Below are 17,322 nucleotides of genomic sequence, written 5' to 3' on the forward strand. Positions count from 1 at the left end.
CAAAGTTAGTTTGGAGGAAAAAGAAAAATCATAATGGTATGTCTTCCTCCACTAATATTGTGCATGAACCCGTTGCTTTAGAAAGTTTGAATCTTAAATGTATTGCTGCAAAATCTTTGGATAATCTTCGATCTGACACTCTTAGAAAGTCTTTAGGTATATGTGCTCTAGATTAATTTGGAGTCTATTGCATGCCAAAGCCTCTTTCATGTCTTATGATATTTCAATTAATTTCGGTGTTTATAAATCTGCCCAGCTCGTGCAAGGATTGTTAAGGTGTATCAATCCTGTAACTGTCTGACCGTATTTGTTGATCTTAGATTGGGCTCTGACACTGCACTATATTGAGAACTCATACTCTCAGCTTCACACAAAGGTTTCCATTGTCTTGGTGCATTATAAACTTCATTAAATGATCTATCCATCTTTTTATTTTTATTTTGCACATCACACTCTTTTCCTCGAAGTCCTTTGAATATCTCTTCTCATGCACTTGTCTCTCTTTGGATTGCCATAACACTACTGTGCGTAAGTTCTTGATCTGTTTAGAAATAAATTATAAAAAAAAAAAAAAATTTAAAAAAATAAAAATAAAAAAAAAGGTGTTGACCACTCATTGCTCAGTAACCGGGCCTCTTGTCTAACCAACGTCGAGGTTCGAGTCAACAAGTTGTGATGGTTTGCCATCCTTGCTTATCTTTGGAGCCTTCATGATTCGGATCAGTATTTCCCCAGGGGTGCTTTATCACCCAGTTGCTTCCAGTCATCTGACGTGAGCACACTGATTGACCATCCGTTACATGGATCATGTCGAAAGCTAAATAAAGTAAGCCACCAAATTAAAAAAAATAATAATAATAAATACAATTCATGTCTCAAATAAACTGATCTTCTTATACTTCCAATGCACTTAGTGTCTGTGTCATCTTTGGTGGGATTAGTCTTGGGTGGATATATTTTTTGTGCTTAATTGAAAGGAGTTCACTTCACACCTTTGCTTCCTAATGGTAGAATCATTTGGTGATGTTTATTTTTCACCATGCATGTGGTATGCCTCCTTGATTATCTGTGAGTTTGTGCATTTCATCTGGTGGCTTGCTTTTGTCCCTGCCATGCTTTGCTTCTTATGCGTTTCAGACAGCGTTGGGTCTGCTACTACCGTCTCTTCTTGCTCCCATACTTGGCATGTTTATGACTGGAAAATAATTACATATTCTAGAGCACTTTGGGTTTGCGTAACAAGTGTGTTTTTCTGTCTTGGGTGTTTTGGGTCTTTTGTCCTATGTGCGTGTGCGTGGAATTGCCATTCCGCTCAGTTTCTACTTTATTTCGGCTGCCCTTGGTTTGCCTCCTCTTCGCTCTGGCAGTTCTTGTGAACCAGTTCCAGGATTTCTTCCGCGCCGTCAGCTGGTGAATCGCCTCTATGTGTCTCCACCCGAGGTGCTCCCCACTGAGCTCTCTTCTGCCTCATTGTCGCTGGTGCTGCAAATGCCACCGTTCCAACTTCCAGTCTTGTTCTTCCTCGGATTATCACCGCCTTGGCTGCTCATGCTGGTGTCCCTGCCCTGCTGACAGATGACATTGGCTCCTCCGACGCCATCAAAGTCAACAACCGGGCCACTTTACACCGCAGCGATGCTCACTGTTCTTCTGGTGGTTTCTCCGTTGAGCAACAGGCTCTTTTGGATTCGCTCTCTGCATCCCATCAAGTGACGCATGCCCTTCTTCGTCGCATCTGGGATCGTCTTGACACCTATAGTGAGCTGTTGCTGTCACTTGCAGGGCACATCCAGCCTCCTGATCTTCCTCGTCCTCCTCGGGCTCGCAGTCTCTAAGGTTCCTTTGTTCTGTTTCTGGGTTGTTTTATTTTGACATTATCTCTGTGTTCCTTTGGATTTCCTACACAAAAAGGGGGAGAATATTTTGTGGTACATATGAGATTAAGGGGGAGTAGATGATGAGATTAAGGGGGAGTAGATGTATTTTGTGGTACATATGAGATTAAGGGGGAGTAGATGTTTTTCTGTTCTTGGAAGTAGAATTTGTTGTACCTTGCTTAATCTCTTGACATATGAAAATTTGCTGTTTATCTGTGCTAAGTTCTGGTTATTATTATATCACTCTATTATGCTTCACTGGTTGTCTGCTTGTTGGTGTGCAGACAATGCAAGAATTGAATCTCTGTTTGACAAAGCAAAGTTGGTTATGTAGTTTTGTTTCCGTGTAAACGTGTTTGATATGTAATCCATTGTTTTGTCCAGGAAATGCCAAAGGGGGAGATTGTTAGTACGAAAATCGTATTGGCATTTCCTAGACCGTAGTATAGGTTGAAACTTAGTTTGTGAGAAATTGCTACTCGAAGTTTTGGCACTACCCTTTCAATCACATACCTCCGAGGCATACTCTGACCATATGAGAAACTTGACAACAGGTAAATCATGACATATCTTGCATTCATGATAGGAGTTATAGTTGAAGTTTTGTTTTGAGTCTTTATAATTAAAGTTAAAATATGAGTCGGTTGGTGACCTCTTTAAGAGTCCTTAATGAATTAGACTTTGTATTTTTATTGAATCATAATTTATATTGTTAAGTTGATAAGTGTTTGGCCCTTGTGTTGCGTCTCTTTAAGGAGAGCAGATTGCACCAGGTTCAATGACTTTAATTCAATTGGTCTTAGAGTTACAATAGCGTTGGAAGTGTAGTCCCGTGTGAAACTTGCTGTAAATAAAAAGGAGGCTTTGCCTTCTTGTATTGGCAGCTTTTCCAACGTCCAAAATTACTGAAGCTTATTGAATATAGTTTGGGAAATTCCAACGTCCAAAACCATTAATGCACATTGAATATATTTAGGGAAAAGCTGCTGCACTTAGATCAGTCGAATAGTCATCAAGTACTTAGGTTGCTTGGTGATTGTTCGAATTCATTCATCATTCATATTGCATTCATATGCACGTCGGTGTCTCATATGGTTGAGGACATCAAGACACTTTGTGTGGTTTTCCTCCGGCGAGCTTGAAGCAATCGTGGCCAGTATTGCGTTCAACATAAGGAGTGTCGAAGATCATCCCGTGACAGAAGTTGAGTTACGAAGAAGTCGGTAAACATTATCTAGAATGAGTCTAGGATAAGTGTGTGAGTACTTTTTGTAATCATCGTTCTATAGTGGATTTGAGTTGGACTGAGGAGTCCCGTGGATTTTCCCCAGAGGTGGGGTTTTACCACGTAAAATAATTCTCTACGTGTTCTTTTATTTTAAGCTTTGCACATCTCAGGATTGATAACTAATATCAATCCTGCTTTAAAGGTTGATCATTATTTATTGCAAAAAATTCAAATTAGCTTGTTTAACCTTCTCCAAGCATATATAGATATCCTACAGGTATTTTCACAAGTCAATGCTCACCCAAAAAGTAAGGCATATGTAATGTATGCATAACCTAAAATTTCTCCTCTTTAATTTCTTACACCTAAATTTTAAGATTTCGTATATGACAACATTGAATTTAATATATTCTAAATAGGTTAAAAGTTTTTTTTTTTTTTAGAATGAGAATTCATTCATAAAACTACAGACGTTCAAAGAGCGATATGATATAGTGGCCTTGTTAAAACCTTCCTAGAACAAGAATCCTATGAGAGAAAAGAATACCACACATGTCATGGACTAACAGGAGAGTCCAATTCAGGTCACTTTAGACTATTATAATAAAAACAAGTCAAAAACAACACCTAACACAAAAAATTCCGAAGAGAACCTCAACTAGAGACCAACACAGTAGACCCACATGAGAGAACTATAGAAACTCCAAATAGTAAACCCACAGGAGAGGACCGCAGAACATCCTAATTGTCAAAAGAAGCCTTCTATAAGCAAAATCATAGTCCTTTGACACTCGTACAAATTGTAAGTCATACCATAGCAGAGACCAAGAAAAAACACGGAGGACGAACATAGAAACAACAGTAAAAATACCCATGAGAAGCACTCCACTTCAACTCAGAACTTGATAAAGAAAACCTCCTATGACCAAGCATAGTTCTTGGGTCGGCGCATAGTAAAGAAGAGCACCACATCCCAACAACTACCACTAGCATCGCTGCTGCCGCCACCGTTAAAACAGAGACAAAACATCAGCCACCAGGTATCACAACTCTCCAACCTAAAATTTCTCATCTTTAATTATCTCCTCTTTAATTATCTTCTCTTTAATTTCCTACACCTAAATTTTAAGATTTTGTATATGACAACATTGAATTTAATATATTCTAAATAGGTTAAATTTTTTTTTTTTTAAAAGGAGAATTCATTCATAAAACCACAGACGTACAAAGAGAGATATGATATAGTGGCCTCATTAATCCTAGGACAAGAATCCTATGAGAGGAAAGAGTACCACACATGTCATGGACTAACAGGAGAGTCCAATTCAGGTCACTTTGAACCATTACAATAAAAACAAGTCAAAAACAAAACCTAACACAAAAAATTCCGAAGAGAACTGCAATTAGAGACCAACACAGTAGACCCACATGAGAGAACCGTAGAAACCCCAAATAGTAAACCCACAGGAGAAGACCGCAGAACATCCCAATTGTCAAAAGAAGCCTTCTATGAGCAAAATCATAGTCCTTTGACACTCATATAAATTGTAAGTCATACCATTGCAGAGACCAGGAGAGAATACGGAGGACGAAGATAGAAACAACAGTAAAAATACCAATGAGAAGCACTCCACTTCAACTCAGAACCTGACAAAGAAAACCTCCTATGACCAAGCATAGTTCTTTGGTCGGCGTATAGTAGAGAAGAGCACCACATCCCAACAACTACCACCATCATCGCTGCTGCCGCCATGGTTATAACAGAGACAAAACATCCAGCCACCAGGTATCACAACTCTCCCAATGAGAAACACAGTCCAACGTCACTACTGTCGCCGCCGCCGATACAAAGACAACACTAGTCACCTGGAACACAGCAAAATCAACAAAATAAAACAAACAGACAAACAGACCTAGATCCAAACAGATCTAGACTATCTGGGGAGGGGAAGGGAAGGAGAAGATGGGATAAGAGGAAAGGAAAATATGGGAGAAAACGAATGGGAGATGAAGAGAGGAACGGTAGATGGGCGGAGGGGAGGAGGGGCAGTGGCCACCTCCCCCCTTTAGCTTCCTCGCGGTTGGTTGTTAGCAAGGAGAAATGAAATTAGAGTGCGGCTAGGGTTCGTCTTAAATAGGTTAGAAGTTATGTGTTCTAATATATTCTAGAGTTTACTTAAGAATGAATTATAATTTGCTGAATTTGTTGAAATTAATTAGGTCTTTGATTTTTGGAATTTTGTTGAGATGTTTGATTTGATATTGGTATTATTGAGATGGTTTGATTTGTTGTTGGTATGTTAATGTTTGATTAAAGGCATTGATGTTATTATGAGAATTTATTTGATTTTTTTTGTTGGGATGTCGGATTAAATAGGTTATCTTTTGTTATGTCATATCACAATTTGTATCCCAAGAAAATAAAGAATTTGTTGGAATTTTTTTTTTTTAAAGAAAAAGAATAGTTTTTTTTTTTCCGCTATATTTTTATTTATGCATAGAAATGTATTTGAGGGTAAGACTCATTATGTCCCCCTATTAAGTGTATATTTTTATATTTATTAATGAGATTCACTCATAACCTCGAGTTTTTAATGTGAGTTTTCGCCCAATTGAATTTCAAATCCTGTACCTGCCACTGGTGATAATAGTCATAAGCAAAGCTACATTTTCGGCTTCATCAATTATAACTAATATTATTTCTGAGAATCATGGCATGAACCACATAGTTGTTGGATTTCACTATACATGAATTCATTTTATATGCAGCTCATATTTGGAATTGGATATGGAAAAATCAGTTTTGATTTCTTGGACTACAGCCTACAGGGGTCCAAGAGATTTGTAGTCACTCACCATTGAATATAAATTCAATAGTTCACTCACTCTTGCACTCCTTTTAAGAAACTTTTTTAAACCATTAGGGGTGACCATAATCTCTTAAACCACTATAGACCACTGATGGAAAAATAAAACAAAAAACGAAAAATAAAAAACAAAATTACGAAAGCAGCCGGTGTCTATAATATAATGTTAGGGTCCAGTCAGTCCAATAAGATCTAGTCCAAAACTCGTCACAGCGAGCGGCTCTGCCATCCGTTTAGTATAACAAGGCCCATATTTTTATGGGCCAAAATGTTAATGTTAAGGTTCACAGTAGGAAATTGTGAAAATGCCCAAATCGCTTGAATGGGTCAATGTGTATGATTAAATGGGCTCTTAGTCTAATTCAAGACTTGTTATCCCCTTATTTCTCGAAAACTAAAATTAACTACTAATATGCTAATAAGAAGAGGAAGTTACTATAACCACGGATTATAATACACGATTTATATATATTTTTTTGTTACAAGGTTGATTTAGGGAGATAAAACTCATTTGTCATTGTAATCATATTTATTAATATGTTAGCCTAAACCGGGGACAAAACGGTAATTGTGAAGAGCAAATAACTTTATTTTTTGAAGAGCAAATACCTAAAACACTTGGAATTAGCATATTGGCAGGATATGGGGTTTTTAGTAATTACATGAGTTTTCATAAGAAAAACCTGTTAGCTGTAGCTTATAGGGTGTAGTTATACCAGTGCTCATAACAAAAGCAGAGAGAGGGGAGGCCGGGAGAGTCACACCCGTTGGTTTAGAGAGTTGACGGTTGCTTGTGCTTTTTCACGTGCAAGATCCGTCTTCAGTTTATCAAAATCCCGCATTCTTAAATTTATTATCTCTAGAAAATCAAACACAATTCTTAATCTTCTCCTCTTCCAGTGTTTGCCAATCATCTATTACATTATTATTTTTGTCTAATAAATTAATTAAATAATTGGAAACTGATTAATTTATATTTGTGTTCATATATTGATCAGCGTTTTGTTTTCTGAACTCGTCGAAACCCTAATTTGGGCATGGCTATGGCTGCCGATTCGGCCGCCAATCACCACCTCGACGGCGTCAATAGGAAAAGTAGTTTACCATCTCCCTGGGCGAAGGTGGTCCGAGGGGCCGAACCAGAGTCCGTTCATCAATCGCCACCATCGTCCTCTTCATCGTTGTCCTCGCTGGGAACCTCGGCACCGGAGCAAACCCCTTTTTCCGATTGCTCCGTATCCTCCAAAGCTGCTCGTTCTTCGCCGCCCCCATTGCCTCTGCCTACGGCGGATAGTTCCTCAGCTGCTGAGGGCTCCAATGGGAACAACGGCAATGCGGCTAGGCCAAAGAAGCCGGCTTGGAACAAGCCCGCTAACGACGACGTTGAGGTTAGTCCTACAACTGTAATGGGTGCTGTTTCTTGGCCTGCTTTATCTGAGTCCACTAGGGCTTCACCTAAATTACCGGCTGATTCCTCTTCAAAGACTGTCTCCGATGCAACTGTCACCCATGGATCAGTCTCGGTTTCTCAGGTTTGTTCCCAAGCACTTCACTTTTTTTCCTTTTTTTCCCTTTGTCTGTCTATGGATATGTGTTTGGTTGCAGAGGAAAATTAAGGAAGGAAAAGACAGCGAGAATCATGTTACATAATTTGGTAACAATGAATGGATGACTTGCCTAATTGAGCTTGAGGGTTGTTTAGGTTCGTCAGGGTGCCAAACAATGAAATAACTCAGATTTAAAAAGCTACTTTACTCTACTGTATCTGCAACCAAACAGAGTAAAAGCTATAACATTTTTCGTGGAGTGGGAGTTAATTCTAAGTACTTATGGCGTGATTGATCTTGTGTTTTGTTGATAGGCACCCGTTATAACACATTCACCCAACTCCAAAAGACATTCTACGAATAACGCAAGCCCTAACTCCACATCGAATAATGCATTTCCAGCTCGACAAAGACCATCAAAGCGGGGTGGCGGTAGCAGCACTGGTGGTGGTCACGCACACAGCGGTTTTGGACACCCTCCCACACCGCCACCACCGCCACCATTCCCTGTTTTCCCTATACTTCCAAATGGTTATGGTAATCTGGTACCAACAATGCCTGATCCTTCTTCTAGAGACCCTTCTTTTCGGGGAAACAGTTGGGATGTTAGACCAGTTGGTGGGTTTGTGACTCAATCACACCAAGTAAATGATCATCGCAATAATTCCCGTAGGGGAAATTTTGGCCCCCACCCCCGTGGAGATGGTCCCTACCACAACAATCACGGAGGCAAGCGTGACCAAGATCGTGGAAATTATATGAATGCCAGGGATGCCCACATGCATCAGCATAGAGCTCCTCCAAGGGGCCTTGTAAGGCCCGCACCACCAAACACTGCTGCATTTGCGCCCCAGCCTGCAAGGCCATTTGCAAACCCCATGGGTTTTCCTGGTGGTAATACTATATTAAAAGCGGTTTTCGTTTTTTTAGTTATGTGGAAGTAAAACTAATGTCTCTTTTCTTTTCAGAGTTTGTTTATATCCCTACATTGCCTTTGGAGCCCATGAGAGGCATGCCATTCATTTCTCAAGCACCACATCCTACAATGTTTATTCCTGTTGCAGAATCTCCTCTGCCTTCTTTAATAGTCAACCAAATAGATTATTATTTCAGGTACATTTAATTGTATGCTCTTGTTGATTGACAATTATTTAGCTGTATGAAACAGTTCCTTAGTATCTTGAAAATTAACTGCCATGGTTTTTTCTTTGTTCATTGTAGTGATGCTAATCTTATAAAAGATGACTTTTTGAGGTCAAACATGGATGTTCAGGGCTGGGTTCCCATTTCTTTAATAGCAAACTTTCCTCGGGTATGTTATTTATGTTTGATTAAGCACATTTTTCTCTCTTTTGGGACTTATATTATCACCTTAGCCCTATAACATGGTGAAACATCTAAATTCTTTTCAAAAAAACATTTCAGTCTATGAAAGTTGTAAGATTGCCTTAGGCACTCAACAATAATGATTAATCATTTGTAACACCTTCAGTTTGTGCTGCGCACAATTTCAATGTAATAGTTTCACCACATTAGGTAGTATGCATACTTTAAACAAGTTGCGCAGCACCCATAGTTCTCTCTTAGACAGATATGGATGATTAGGATGCATAGTGGGTTAGATGCTTTGAGAAACATGACCTCAAATATGGAATTTATTGGAGGATATTTATATGTATGTTCATATATAAATTTGTAGAATTTTTATTGATGTATGGATGAAGGGGAGAAGTGAGTGATTGGTTGTGATTGCTTTGGAGTGTATAAGTTCTGTTATTTACTGATGAAAATTGAATGTTGTTGGGTTAATCATTTGCTTTGTTTCTGACTGTGATAGACTTTGATCGTGGCAAACTGTTCATTTCCACCTTTATTTTATGCTCTAATTTAACATAAACTAAATTGTTTTACCCTCCTCTAAATATCAACCTTCAAATTTTCCTACATATTTGTGATTCTGCAGCCACGTCTCCAATTTTCTATTCATTGACTTCCCTTTTGTGAAGTTTTATGTTAAGATGATTTTCTGGTTTAGTCCTTGCCCATTATAACTTTTCTTTCTGGGTTATTGACATATAAAGAACTTAAAAGCTTACGCAGTATGAGAATAAATAATACAATTTTTTGTTATCATGAAGATTTGATATATGATAGGAAATGATATATCCTGAACAGAGATAATCGCGCAAGCTGAGAACATGGTGATTGATCTTTCCAAATGAATATATATTTTTTAATTAAAAAAAAAAGAAAAAAAGGAAGAAAGTAGGAATATGTGCAAAAACAAAGGATTACTGAAAACATAGGAAAAAAATTGAGTTGGTGTGAACTTGAGTTTGAAACCCATGAGTATAAGTATCTCCAGTAAGATTATGGTTTCCTTAAATGGTTGGACGGACTCTTGTCAACTTTTGTTTCTTTAAAAAATTGTCTTTATCACTTTCAAGTATCATTCATCCTCACATATTGCTTGATGCTTTTTGGTTGCAGGTTAAGAGTTTGACAACCAACATCCAATTGATATTGGATTCCTTGAGAGCTTCAAGTATTGTTGAAGTACATGTGAGTTCCAACAATGCATTTTCTGAAAAATGTTCTGCTGAAAAAAATCTGATATGCGTGTTATATTATGAAATGAGTTATCTTCTTATTTGTTGCCAAAAAAATGACCTTTTGGCTCTTTATCATGTTGATTGGATGAAATGACTTAAAATAGGCAATGGTACTTTCATGAAAAATCTAGCAACTGTGCTGCAATTGGCTGCTTTTGTGCACCTGGTCTGACATTGTTGTTGTAATGATTGCAGGATGACAAGGTGAGGAGGCTTAATGAATGGATGAAATGGATACCTGCTGGTAGTCAGCTTCCCTTTGAGTCAGGCTCATCATCGCCTGGTGTATTAAGTCATAACACGCTTGCAACTTCTTTTGAGAAGATGACAGTGGAGGAAGAGGCTCCTAGCCAAACTAACACGACGGGTAAGCTAGAATCAAACTCTGTGTCTATTCCAGAGAGCTGTTCAACTGAGTCAGCTGGCCTGTCACAACTTCCCAATGGGGATGTTACCCAAACCAACCATTGAAGTTGAATTTGATCCATCTGTACAACCAAAGAATTCAAGCAAAATCCAGTATAAAGAGTGCACTGCTAATTTTGGAGGCTATGCTAAAGTAATGAGGGGAGGAAGGTAGCTGTTTTGAAGGCATGCAAATTCTTTTCTTTATTTTCTGTCACTTTGCCTAGTTTTGGCATGTTTTTGAGGCTAGTACAGGAAACAAATAAAAAATAATTATAAATTATCGTTGAAGTGCAAAGAAAGAGAGGAAGATAAGGAGGCAGAATTTGGAGGTCATTGGTTTGTATAGTTTGGATTTGGTGTGGATGTTTGGGCGTCTATTTTGTGGTTGATCAAAAGAAGAGCTTAATTTGAGATGTTATCTTCATAGCTAAGGGAATGTTAGCAATTCTTTTTGTTTGTCTGTCACTCTACAGTAGGTGCAGTGCACCCTATGTTTGTTTGCCACCCAGGGATGGTCAGACCATGGCTTGAATTTTTGCAATTTTGTACTCTAATCTTAACCTTTCCTCATCTTGTTGCGTGTTTATGTTTTATATCTTGTCACAGAGGTAGATTTTATATGCTTGTATGCTCTTATACATTTTTGTTTTGATTGCACTGATGGATGTTCTTTTGTCGGTTTGAAGTTCAAACTGAAATAGATTTATGCATGTTTATGATCAAACTGAAATAGATTTATGCATGTTTATGATCAAGGCAATGAACATGAATCATGATGTTGTCGGTAAGAGATGCAAGCCCAATCCTGCATTCAATAGTTGTTTTCTTTTAACCTATGCATACTGCATAAAACATTTATTATAGGTATCATACTATCATGTATTCAATAACACGATTGGTTCCCCCATTTCACCAACCAAAAAAAAAAAAGACTAGGGTGTTTGATGAAATTTTTTGTCTCGGTTTTATGGTGGATCTTCAGAGTTATTTTGTTGTAAGGATGTTACTTTCATAAATGAAAAGTAGCGATATTTCAGTTAAGAATACCTGGAATTTAATTTAAGTAGGAGATTTACAGAAACTGTATCCAAGTTAAACAATTTGCTTAATTATAAGAAAATACTCGAGTCTCAAATTGTGCTTGTGCTTCAGTCATATTAAGTCACATTGTAGCCAAAAATTGTGCTTGTGCAAAAGGTCTCATAGGCCTCAAAATAAATTTCCAGTGCGCCGCAATCTAGCTCGGGCAAATGGTGGGTTGTCATGGTATTGGGTGGAAAAGTTAAATAAAGATAATCACTATTTACATTAATAACGTCTGCATTTACTTGCCCTTACCCTTTGTCATGTCACCACGAGTGAAAATGCACTTATACACTCTTTGTAAAATAATATTAGAAAAAGGGAAATAGAATTGACCAATTACAAGCCTTCATCCCGGGGGGGAAGGAAATTAAACAGAGTGGGTTGTTAATCGAATTGAATTGCAGCAGGCACGTGATTGTGCAATGCTTCAAATGGTATCTCTCTCTCTCTCTCTCTCTCTCTCTCTCAATTAATTAGTTATAGCCTAAAAGCTAATTAGTTATGTGATGACTCATCATGGGTGAAACAAATAACAAAGAAGAGACTAATTAATAATTATGAGAGACAGACAGCTGATGATGCTGAAACAGAGTCGACCCTTCCTCCTCTCCTCTACATTTCATGAGATGAGCATCTCCTAGCCTTAATTCCTGAGCTTCATCCATCACCCCATAACTTAAACGAATATGATCCCTACAACCACAACATCCCCAAGAAGCATAAAGTCCATGGAAGATGTGTGGAAAGAAATAAGCCTTGCTTCTCTTTCTCATGCTAATGACCACCACGGTCACTGCCCTCCGGCTGCTGCTGCTGCTTTTCGTGGCATGATTTTTCAAGATTTCTTCGCTACTTGTGCTTCTTCCAACAAAGACAAGGGCCGACCACCACCTCAACCAACAATTGCAGCACCAGCCACTGTTCTTAGCTTGAATTCCGATATTCAACTCCTTCCTGAAAGTGAAAGCACTACTAGTACCGCTCCTGCTCCTCTATTGAAGCACCCACTTAACCCACAACTTTTGCAAACTAGTCATGCCGCTACGCCTTCCTTTCATTTTCTCAACTCTTCCAGCTGCTCCGATGCTTTGGATTCCTCTTCACTCTTTCATGTGCCTTCTTACTACAACAAAAGGAAAAGGCCCATAGATCATCATCATCATCATCAAAGTAATGATCAGAATTCCAGAGACCGCCGGCATAAGCGCATGATCAAGAATAGAGAGTCAGCTGCTCGCTCCAGAGCCCGAAAGCAGGAACCTTTCTAACCTCTCTATTTCTCTCTCTCTCTATATATACAAATGATCTTTTGGTTTTTACTACTCTTTCATTTTCTTTTATTCATTTGTTTTTGTTTTTGGTTCATGCGTGAATATATAATATAATATGTTGTTTGGAAACTTGATGCAGGCTTATACAACTGAGTTGGAACTTGAACTTGCCCATTTACAGAAGGAGAATGCTAGGCTCAAAACACAGCAAGCAGAGGTCAGTTGAGTATATTTACGTTTTTCCTTATTCGGGTTAGGAATTTAATTTAAGGACTTGATAGGCTGATTGGTTTGCGTTGCGTGTGTGTGTGTGTGTGCATGGATTGCAGTTCTTGTTGGCAGCCCCCACCCTTGCTCAGCTTCCAACAACAAAAAGGCATACCCTTACCCTGTTCAGAAGCTCAACAGCTCCATTTTGAGCTAAGGCTCAAACTGACTGTATTTTATGACTTCTTTTCTCTTCCATTTGCCTCCTTCTTCCACTACCTTAAGCTTACCAAAAGAAACATCTCTATCAAACAGTAAGGAAAAAAGGTGCTTTGATTCATGCCATGGTATAGACAGAACCCAGGCAGGCATTAATTGGTTACTATTTTCTTTTGATCACATTTGTCATTTTGTTCATGTAGCCTTTTTTGTTGTACAACGAGGGATTCGGAGTAGTGGGTAGGGAACGGATAACTGCTCGAGTTTGAGTTGAGGTTGGGCAAATCAAAGACAATTGCGTTGCCATTATATATTGCTTTGCTTGCTAGCCTATAAAAAGGATGTATTAAATTAGATTAGATGGGACATGCGTGCTTAGCCAACCATGTCATCGTATTTCCTAACCTTATCTCTCTCTCTTTCTCCCCCCCACCCCCCACCCCCCACGCACATTTCTTCTGTCTTTTCTTCTTCTCTCACATTATTACTCTACGTTACCCCCTCAAATCTTGCTGTGGACAATTTTGGATGTTTCCCACCATGTTATCCCATTTGTAATACTCTGTGTGTGTCTCTGATGTTGAATGTATGAATGTTTTGCAATTAATTAATCAAAATATAGAGATATGATATGATGTCTGGAACCTGTGGGGCTGTATCACAAAGTCCATGCACCGGGCCCATTAACGAAAGGATCATGTTTCGTCGTACGACAGCTTTGGACTCTTGTGCTTTAGATTTGGGCCCACTCTCAGGCAAGCAACGGCCCGCCCCAGGTCAATGGTTATCGTGCCAGATGCCATGTCACGGTTGGAGTTGGAAACAATTTTTTATTTTATGGTGGGCGGGTGTTGCTTTTTTCCGTTTGATTTTTCATGTCACTCCAAAGGTGAAACAGTCTTCTATTGGCTATTTGCTCAAGTCAAAGACTATTTCAAATTCACTCCCCTTATTTTATTTGGCTATGTTTCAAAAAAATTCAACCAAAAAAGTATATATATATATTTTGGATTAAAAATTATCGTTTTTTCAAGCATCAAAAGGTTATCTATTGGCTTTTTTTTTTCTATAAAAAAAAATATATTAGAACAAACCCCCTTCCTTAACAAGAGCCGCATTGAGATGAAATGTTTGAATTAATGCCACTTGCATTTGTACACAGAATTTTTCTGTTTTTTAAAATAGGATTTCCCTTGCTTAATGGATACCATTTGCTATCAATGGAGAATTCTTTCTCATCTTAAATTTTAAAATTTTAAATTGAGGTGATTGGATTTGCACCAACGGAAACCATATATTTGATACCATAATAGAAGGATAGATCTTTTTTTTAGATATTGACTGGAGTTCTTCCATTCTATCCTATTCACGGGTACTGATCGTTGTTTTCTTTGTTCCTCTTCTTATGTTTTTTTTGGGCCAAAGTTCCTATTTTTATGTTTTGATTTTACCTTTTGGCTGCTCCATCAAACATTATCCGCTTTATGGCCCCCCTCTATATTTTTCTTATAAAAAAAACACTTTTTTGTTGTTGTTGCTTTTTTGGGTATTCTTGTTATCGCTATCATGTACAAAATGTGCAGTGAAAAACCATGAACAACGATCAACAAAATTAGAGGTGGCAGACATGACTCGAAACCCGCACGGAAAATTAGTGGGTCAACCCACCACTGACCCATTAATAAACATATGGATTTTGAATCAACTCGCTAATTCGCTAAAATACATAGGTAACCTGCTAATCCATTTCTTTGTTTGATTTTCATTTTCTTCAATTATTTTTTAAATTTCTCTTTCTCAATCTTCGAAGATTGCTGGCTTAAGAGAAGGCGGCCTCTCCAGGGAAAAATGGCCCAATTTATCTTCTTTCTTTTTTATTTCGGGTTTCTTTATTTTTGCAGGGGCCCAGAACGCTAAAGGGTAGGGGAGAAGCAAGCCGAACCTCTAATCGACCTGGACACATAAAAAATTCTCGGCGTCGAGAGATATTTGAGATTCCGTAAGTAACTTAGGGGCCCTGGATGCGCTAGCGATCGGCACATATATAGATAGAGGAAAAATGTAATAATTATTTATATAAAAATAAAAAATACAATTACTTAATTACTTAATTAAATTATCAAATTTTAGAATTTCTTATTTGCTACTACTTATCGAGTCAACCCGACACGATTCGAGATCCACATAGGAAATCAGCGGGTCAACTTGTACACGATACATTTATTAAACGAGTCAGATTTAGATTGAGTAATCTTGACACGTATATAATCCTGACACGACACAAATCCACTACTAGCCCTAAACAAAACAAGTTCCATTTTTGGGAGAAAAATAGCAAGGCCCAGTATGGGCCTAGGATACTAAAAGGCCTAACAAAAGTATTGGACTTGGAGTTGGGCCTTGTAACCATAACCTTAGCATGGCGTTTTGGACTTGAATAAATATTAACGGCTCTCATGAGGTTTAATTTTAAAGAGAGAGAGTACATCACCACCATATACATTTTGAGTTAGTTTGAATTGAAAGGCAAATGAAAGTAGGAGGAGGCAAGAAAATGGGAAATGATTGATTGATCGATTTGATGGTAGTGAAGCGAGCCTAGTGGCGCACAATTGCCAGCTTTTGAGGTTGAGGGATTCCTTTAATCTAAATAATAAGCATTTGGAAATTAGGAAGGAATTGTATGGTTGGCTGGCTTCTTCATTGATCACTACACTAACACATGCATGCTTCTCATCAGAAAGGGAGCATTTGCATTAGCAAGAGTGGCAAAGCAATTCCGTTCCGTGTTATCTTTGAATTAGGAGGATCATCCCCAACCCAACAAAAAAGCACCTTCCCAATCTTGCTTGTCTTCAAAGTCAAAGTAATCACAAATTCAAGAAACAGACAACATTCATTTATTTCCACGTGGAATAATTAACAAATTTTGATTAAGGCTCTTCGCTAATCACTCTCAAAGACACACACATGGACAACACCCCATCGATTTAGTTGTTGCTTTTGGTCCATAGTCACTCAATTCCGTTCAACACGCACTTTTCCATTTTAGACCCAAAAAGCTAAAAGTTAAAAGTGATTATGAGTCTGTGTAGTGCAAGCTATGATTTTTTTCATTTATCTTGATCTTGGGGATGATGATACAATTACTTACAATAGTTGTAGGAAAAGCAGAGATAAAGATTCCTACTACTACTAGCCACTAGGTAAGCATTCAAAGGGCATGGCCATGGCCCATGGGGAATGGCGTCCTTCCCTTCAGTTGGTTTGGTTTGGTATATATCCTTTACCAAAATTCATGCTCTCACAACTGTCCAATGGCATTGGCATGTCCTCTAAATTATTCACCTATTGTTAATTAATTAATAATATATACCACCACTTAATCAAGATGAGCATTCACCACCACCACCACCACAATCACCACCAATTAATATGTACCGACGAACACCACCACCACCACCACCAATTATATTTATATGTGCCAAGATAAGCAATAAGTAAGCGCACTAATTCATTATGGATTATTCATGGGGTGGGTATACTAAGTATAACTGGGCTGGGGATATGATATTTGTATATATACATCATATGCTCGAGGATGGGCTTTGACCCTTGAAGGATAATGGGGGCAATGTCACACCCCACGCCACCCACCCACCATTAACGTATCATATCGTATATAGCCCAACTAAGCTCTTCACCACCCAAGTACAGTACGTAATCCTGTTAATATCATCTTAAATTGAGTTTAGACTCATAAAATTTATTTTAAATCATCTATAATATAATTCTTCTCTTTATTTTTCTATTTAAAATACCCAGTTTTTCCAAATAATACCTAGGATCCAACTAAGCAAGTTATCTAATATAACTTAAAATATAATTTATTGCATTTTTCAGATTCCAAAACTACCCCTATTTATAAGTTAATGTGTTATGTCAAGGGTGTAACTAATATGCACTGCGTGCCAGTGGAATGAGTTCGGTAGACCAAGGA

The 17,322-nt window shown here is 38.1% G+C and overlaps 2 protein-coding genes across 2 annotated transcripts; both read left to right on the forward strand.

Annotated features, from left to right (window-relative positions):
• Positions 6,631–11,157, forward strand: LOC18790554 (la-related protein 1C). Its single transcript, XM_020554519.1, has 6 exons — positions 6,631–7,504; positions 7,834–8,413; positions 8,488–8,632; positions 8,741–8,831; positions 10,010–10,081; positions 10,327–11,157. Exons 1-6 carry the CDS (start codon positions 7,010–7,012, stop codon positions 10,600–10,602), a joined length of 1,659 nt encoding a protein of 552 aa, XP_020410108.1. The 5' UTR covers positions 6,631–7,009; the 3' UTR covers positions 10,603–11,157.
• Positions 11,927–13,929, forward strand: LOC18793098 (bZIP transcription factor 27). Its single transcript, XM_020562113.1, has 3 exons — positions 11,927–12,881; positions 13,036–13,113; positions 13,226–13,929. The coding sequence occupies exons 1-3, from the start codon at positions 12,312–12,314 to the stop codon at positions 13,313–13,315; spliced, it is 738 nt and encodes a 245-aa protein (XP_020417702.1). The 5' UTR covers positions 11,927–12,311; the 3' UTR covers positions 13,316–13,929.

The sequence above is a fragment of the Prunus persica genome, chromosome G1 (genome assembly GCF_000346465.2).
Source record: "Prunus persica cultivar Lovell chromosome G1, Prunus_persica_NCBIv2, whole genome shotgun sequence".
Lineage (NCBI taxonomy): Eukaryota > Viridiplantae > Streptophyta > Magnoliopsida > Rosales > Rosaceae > Prunus > Prunus persica.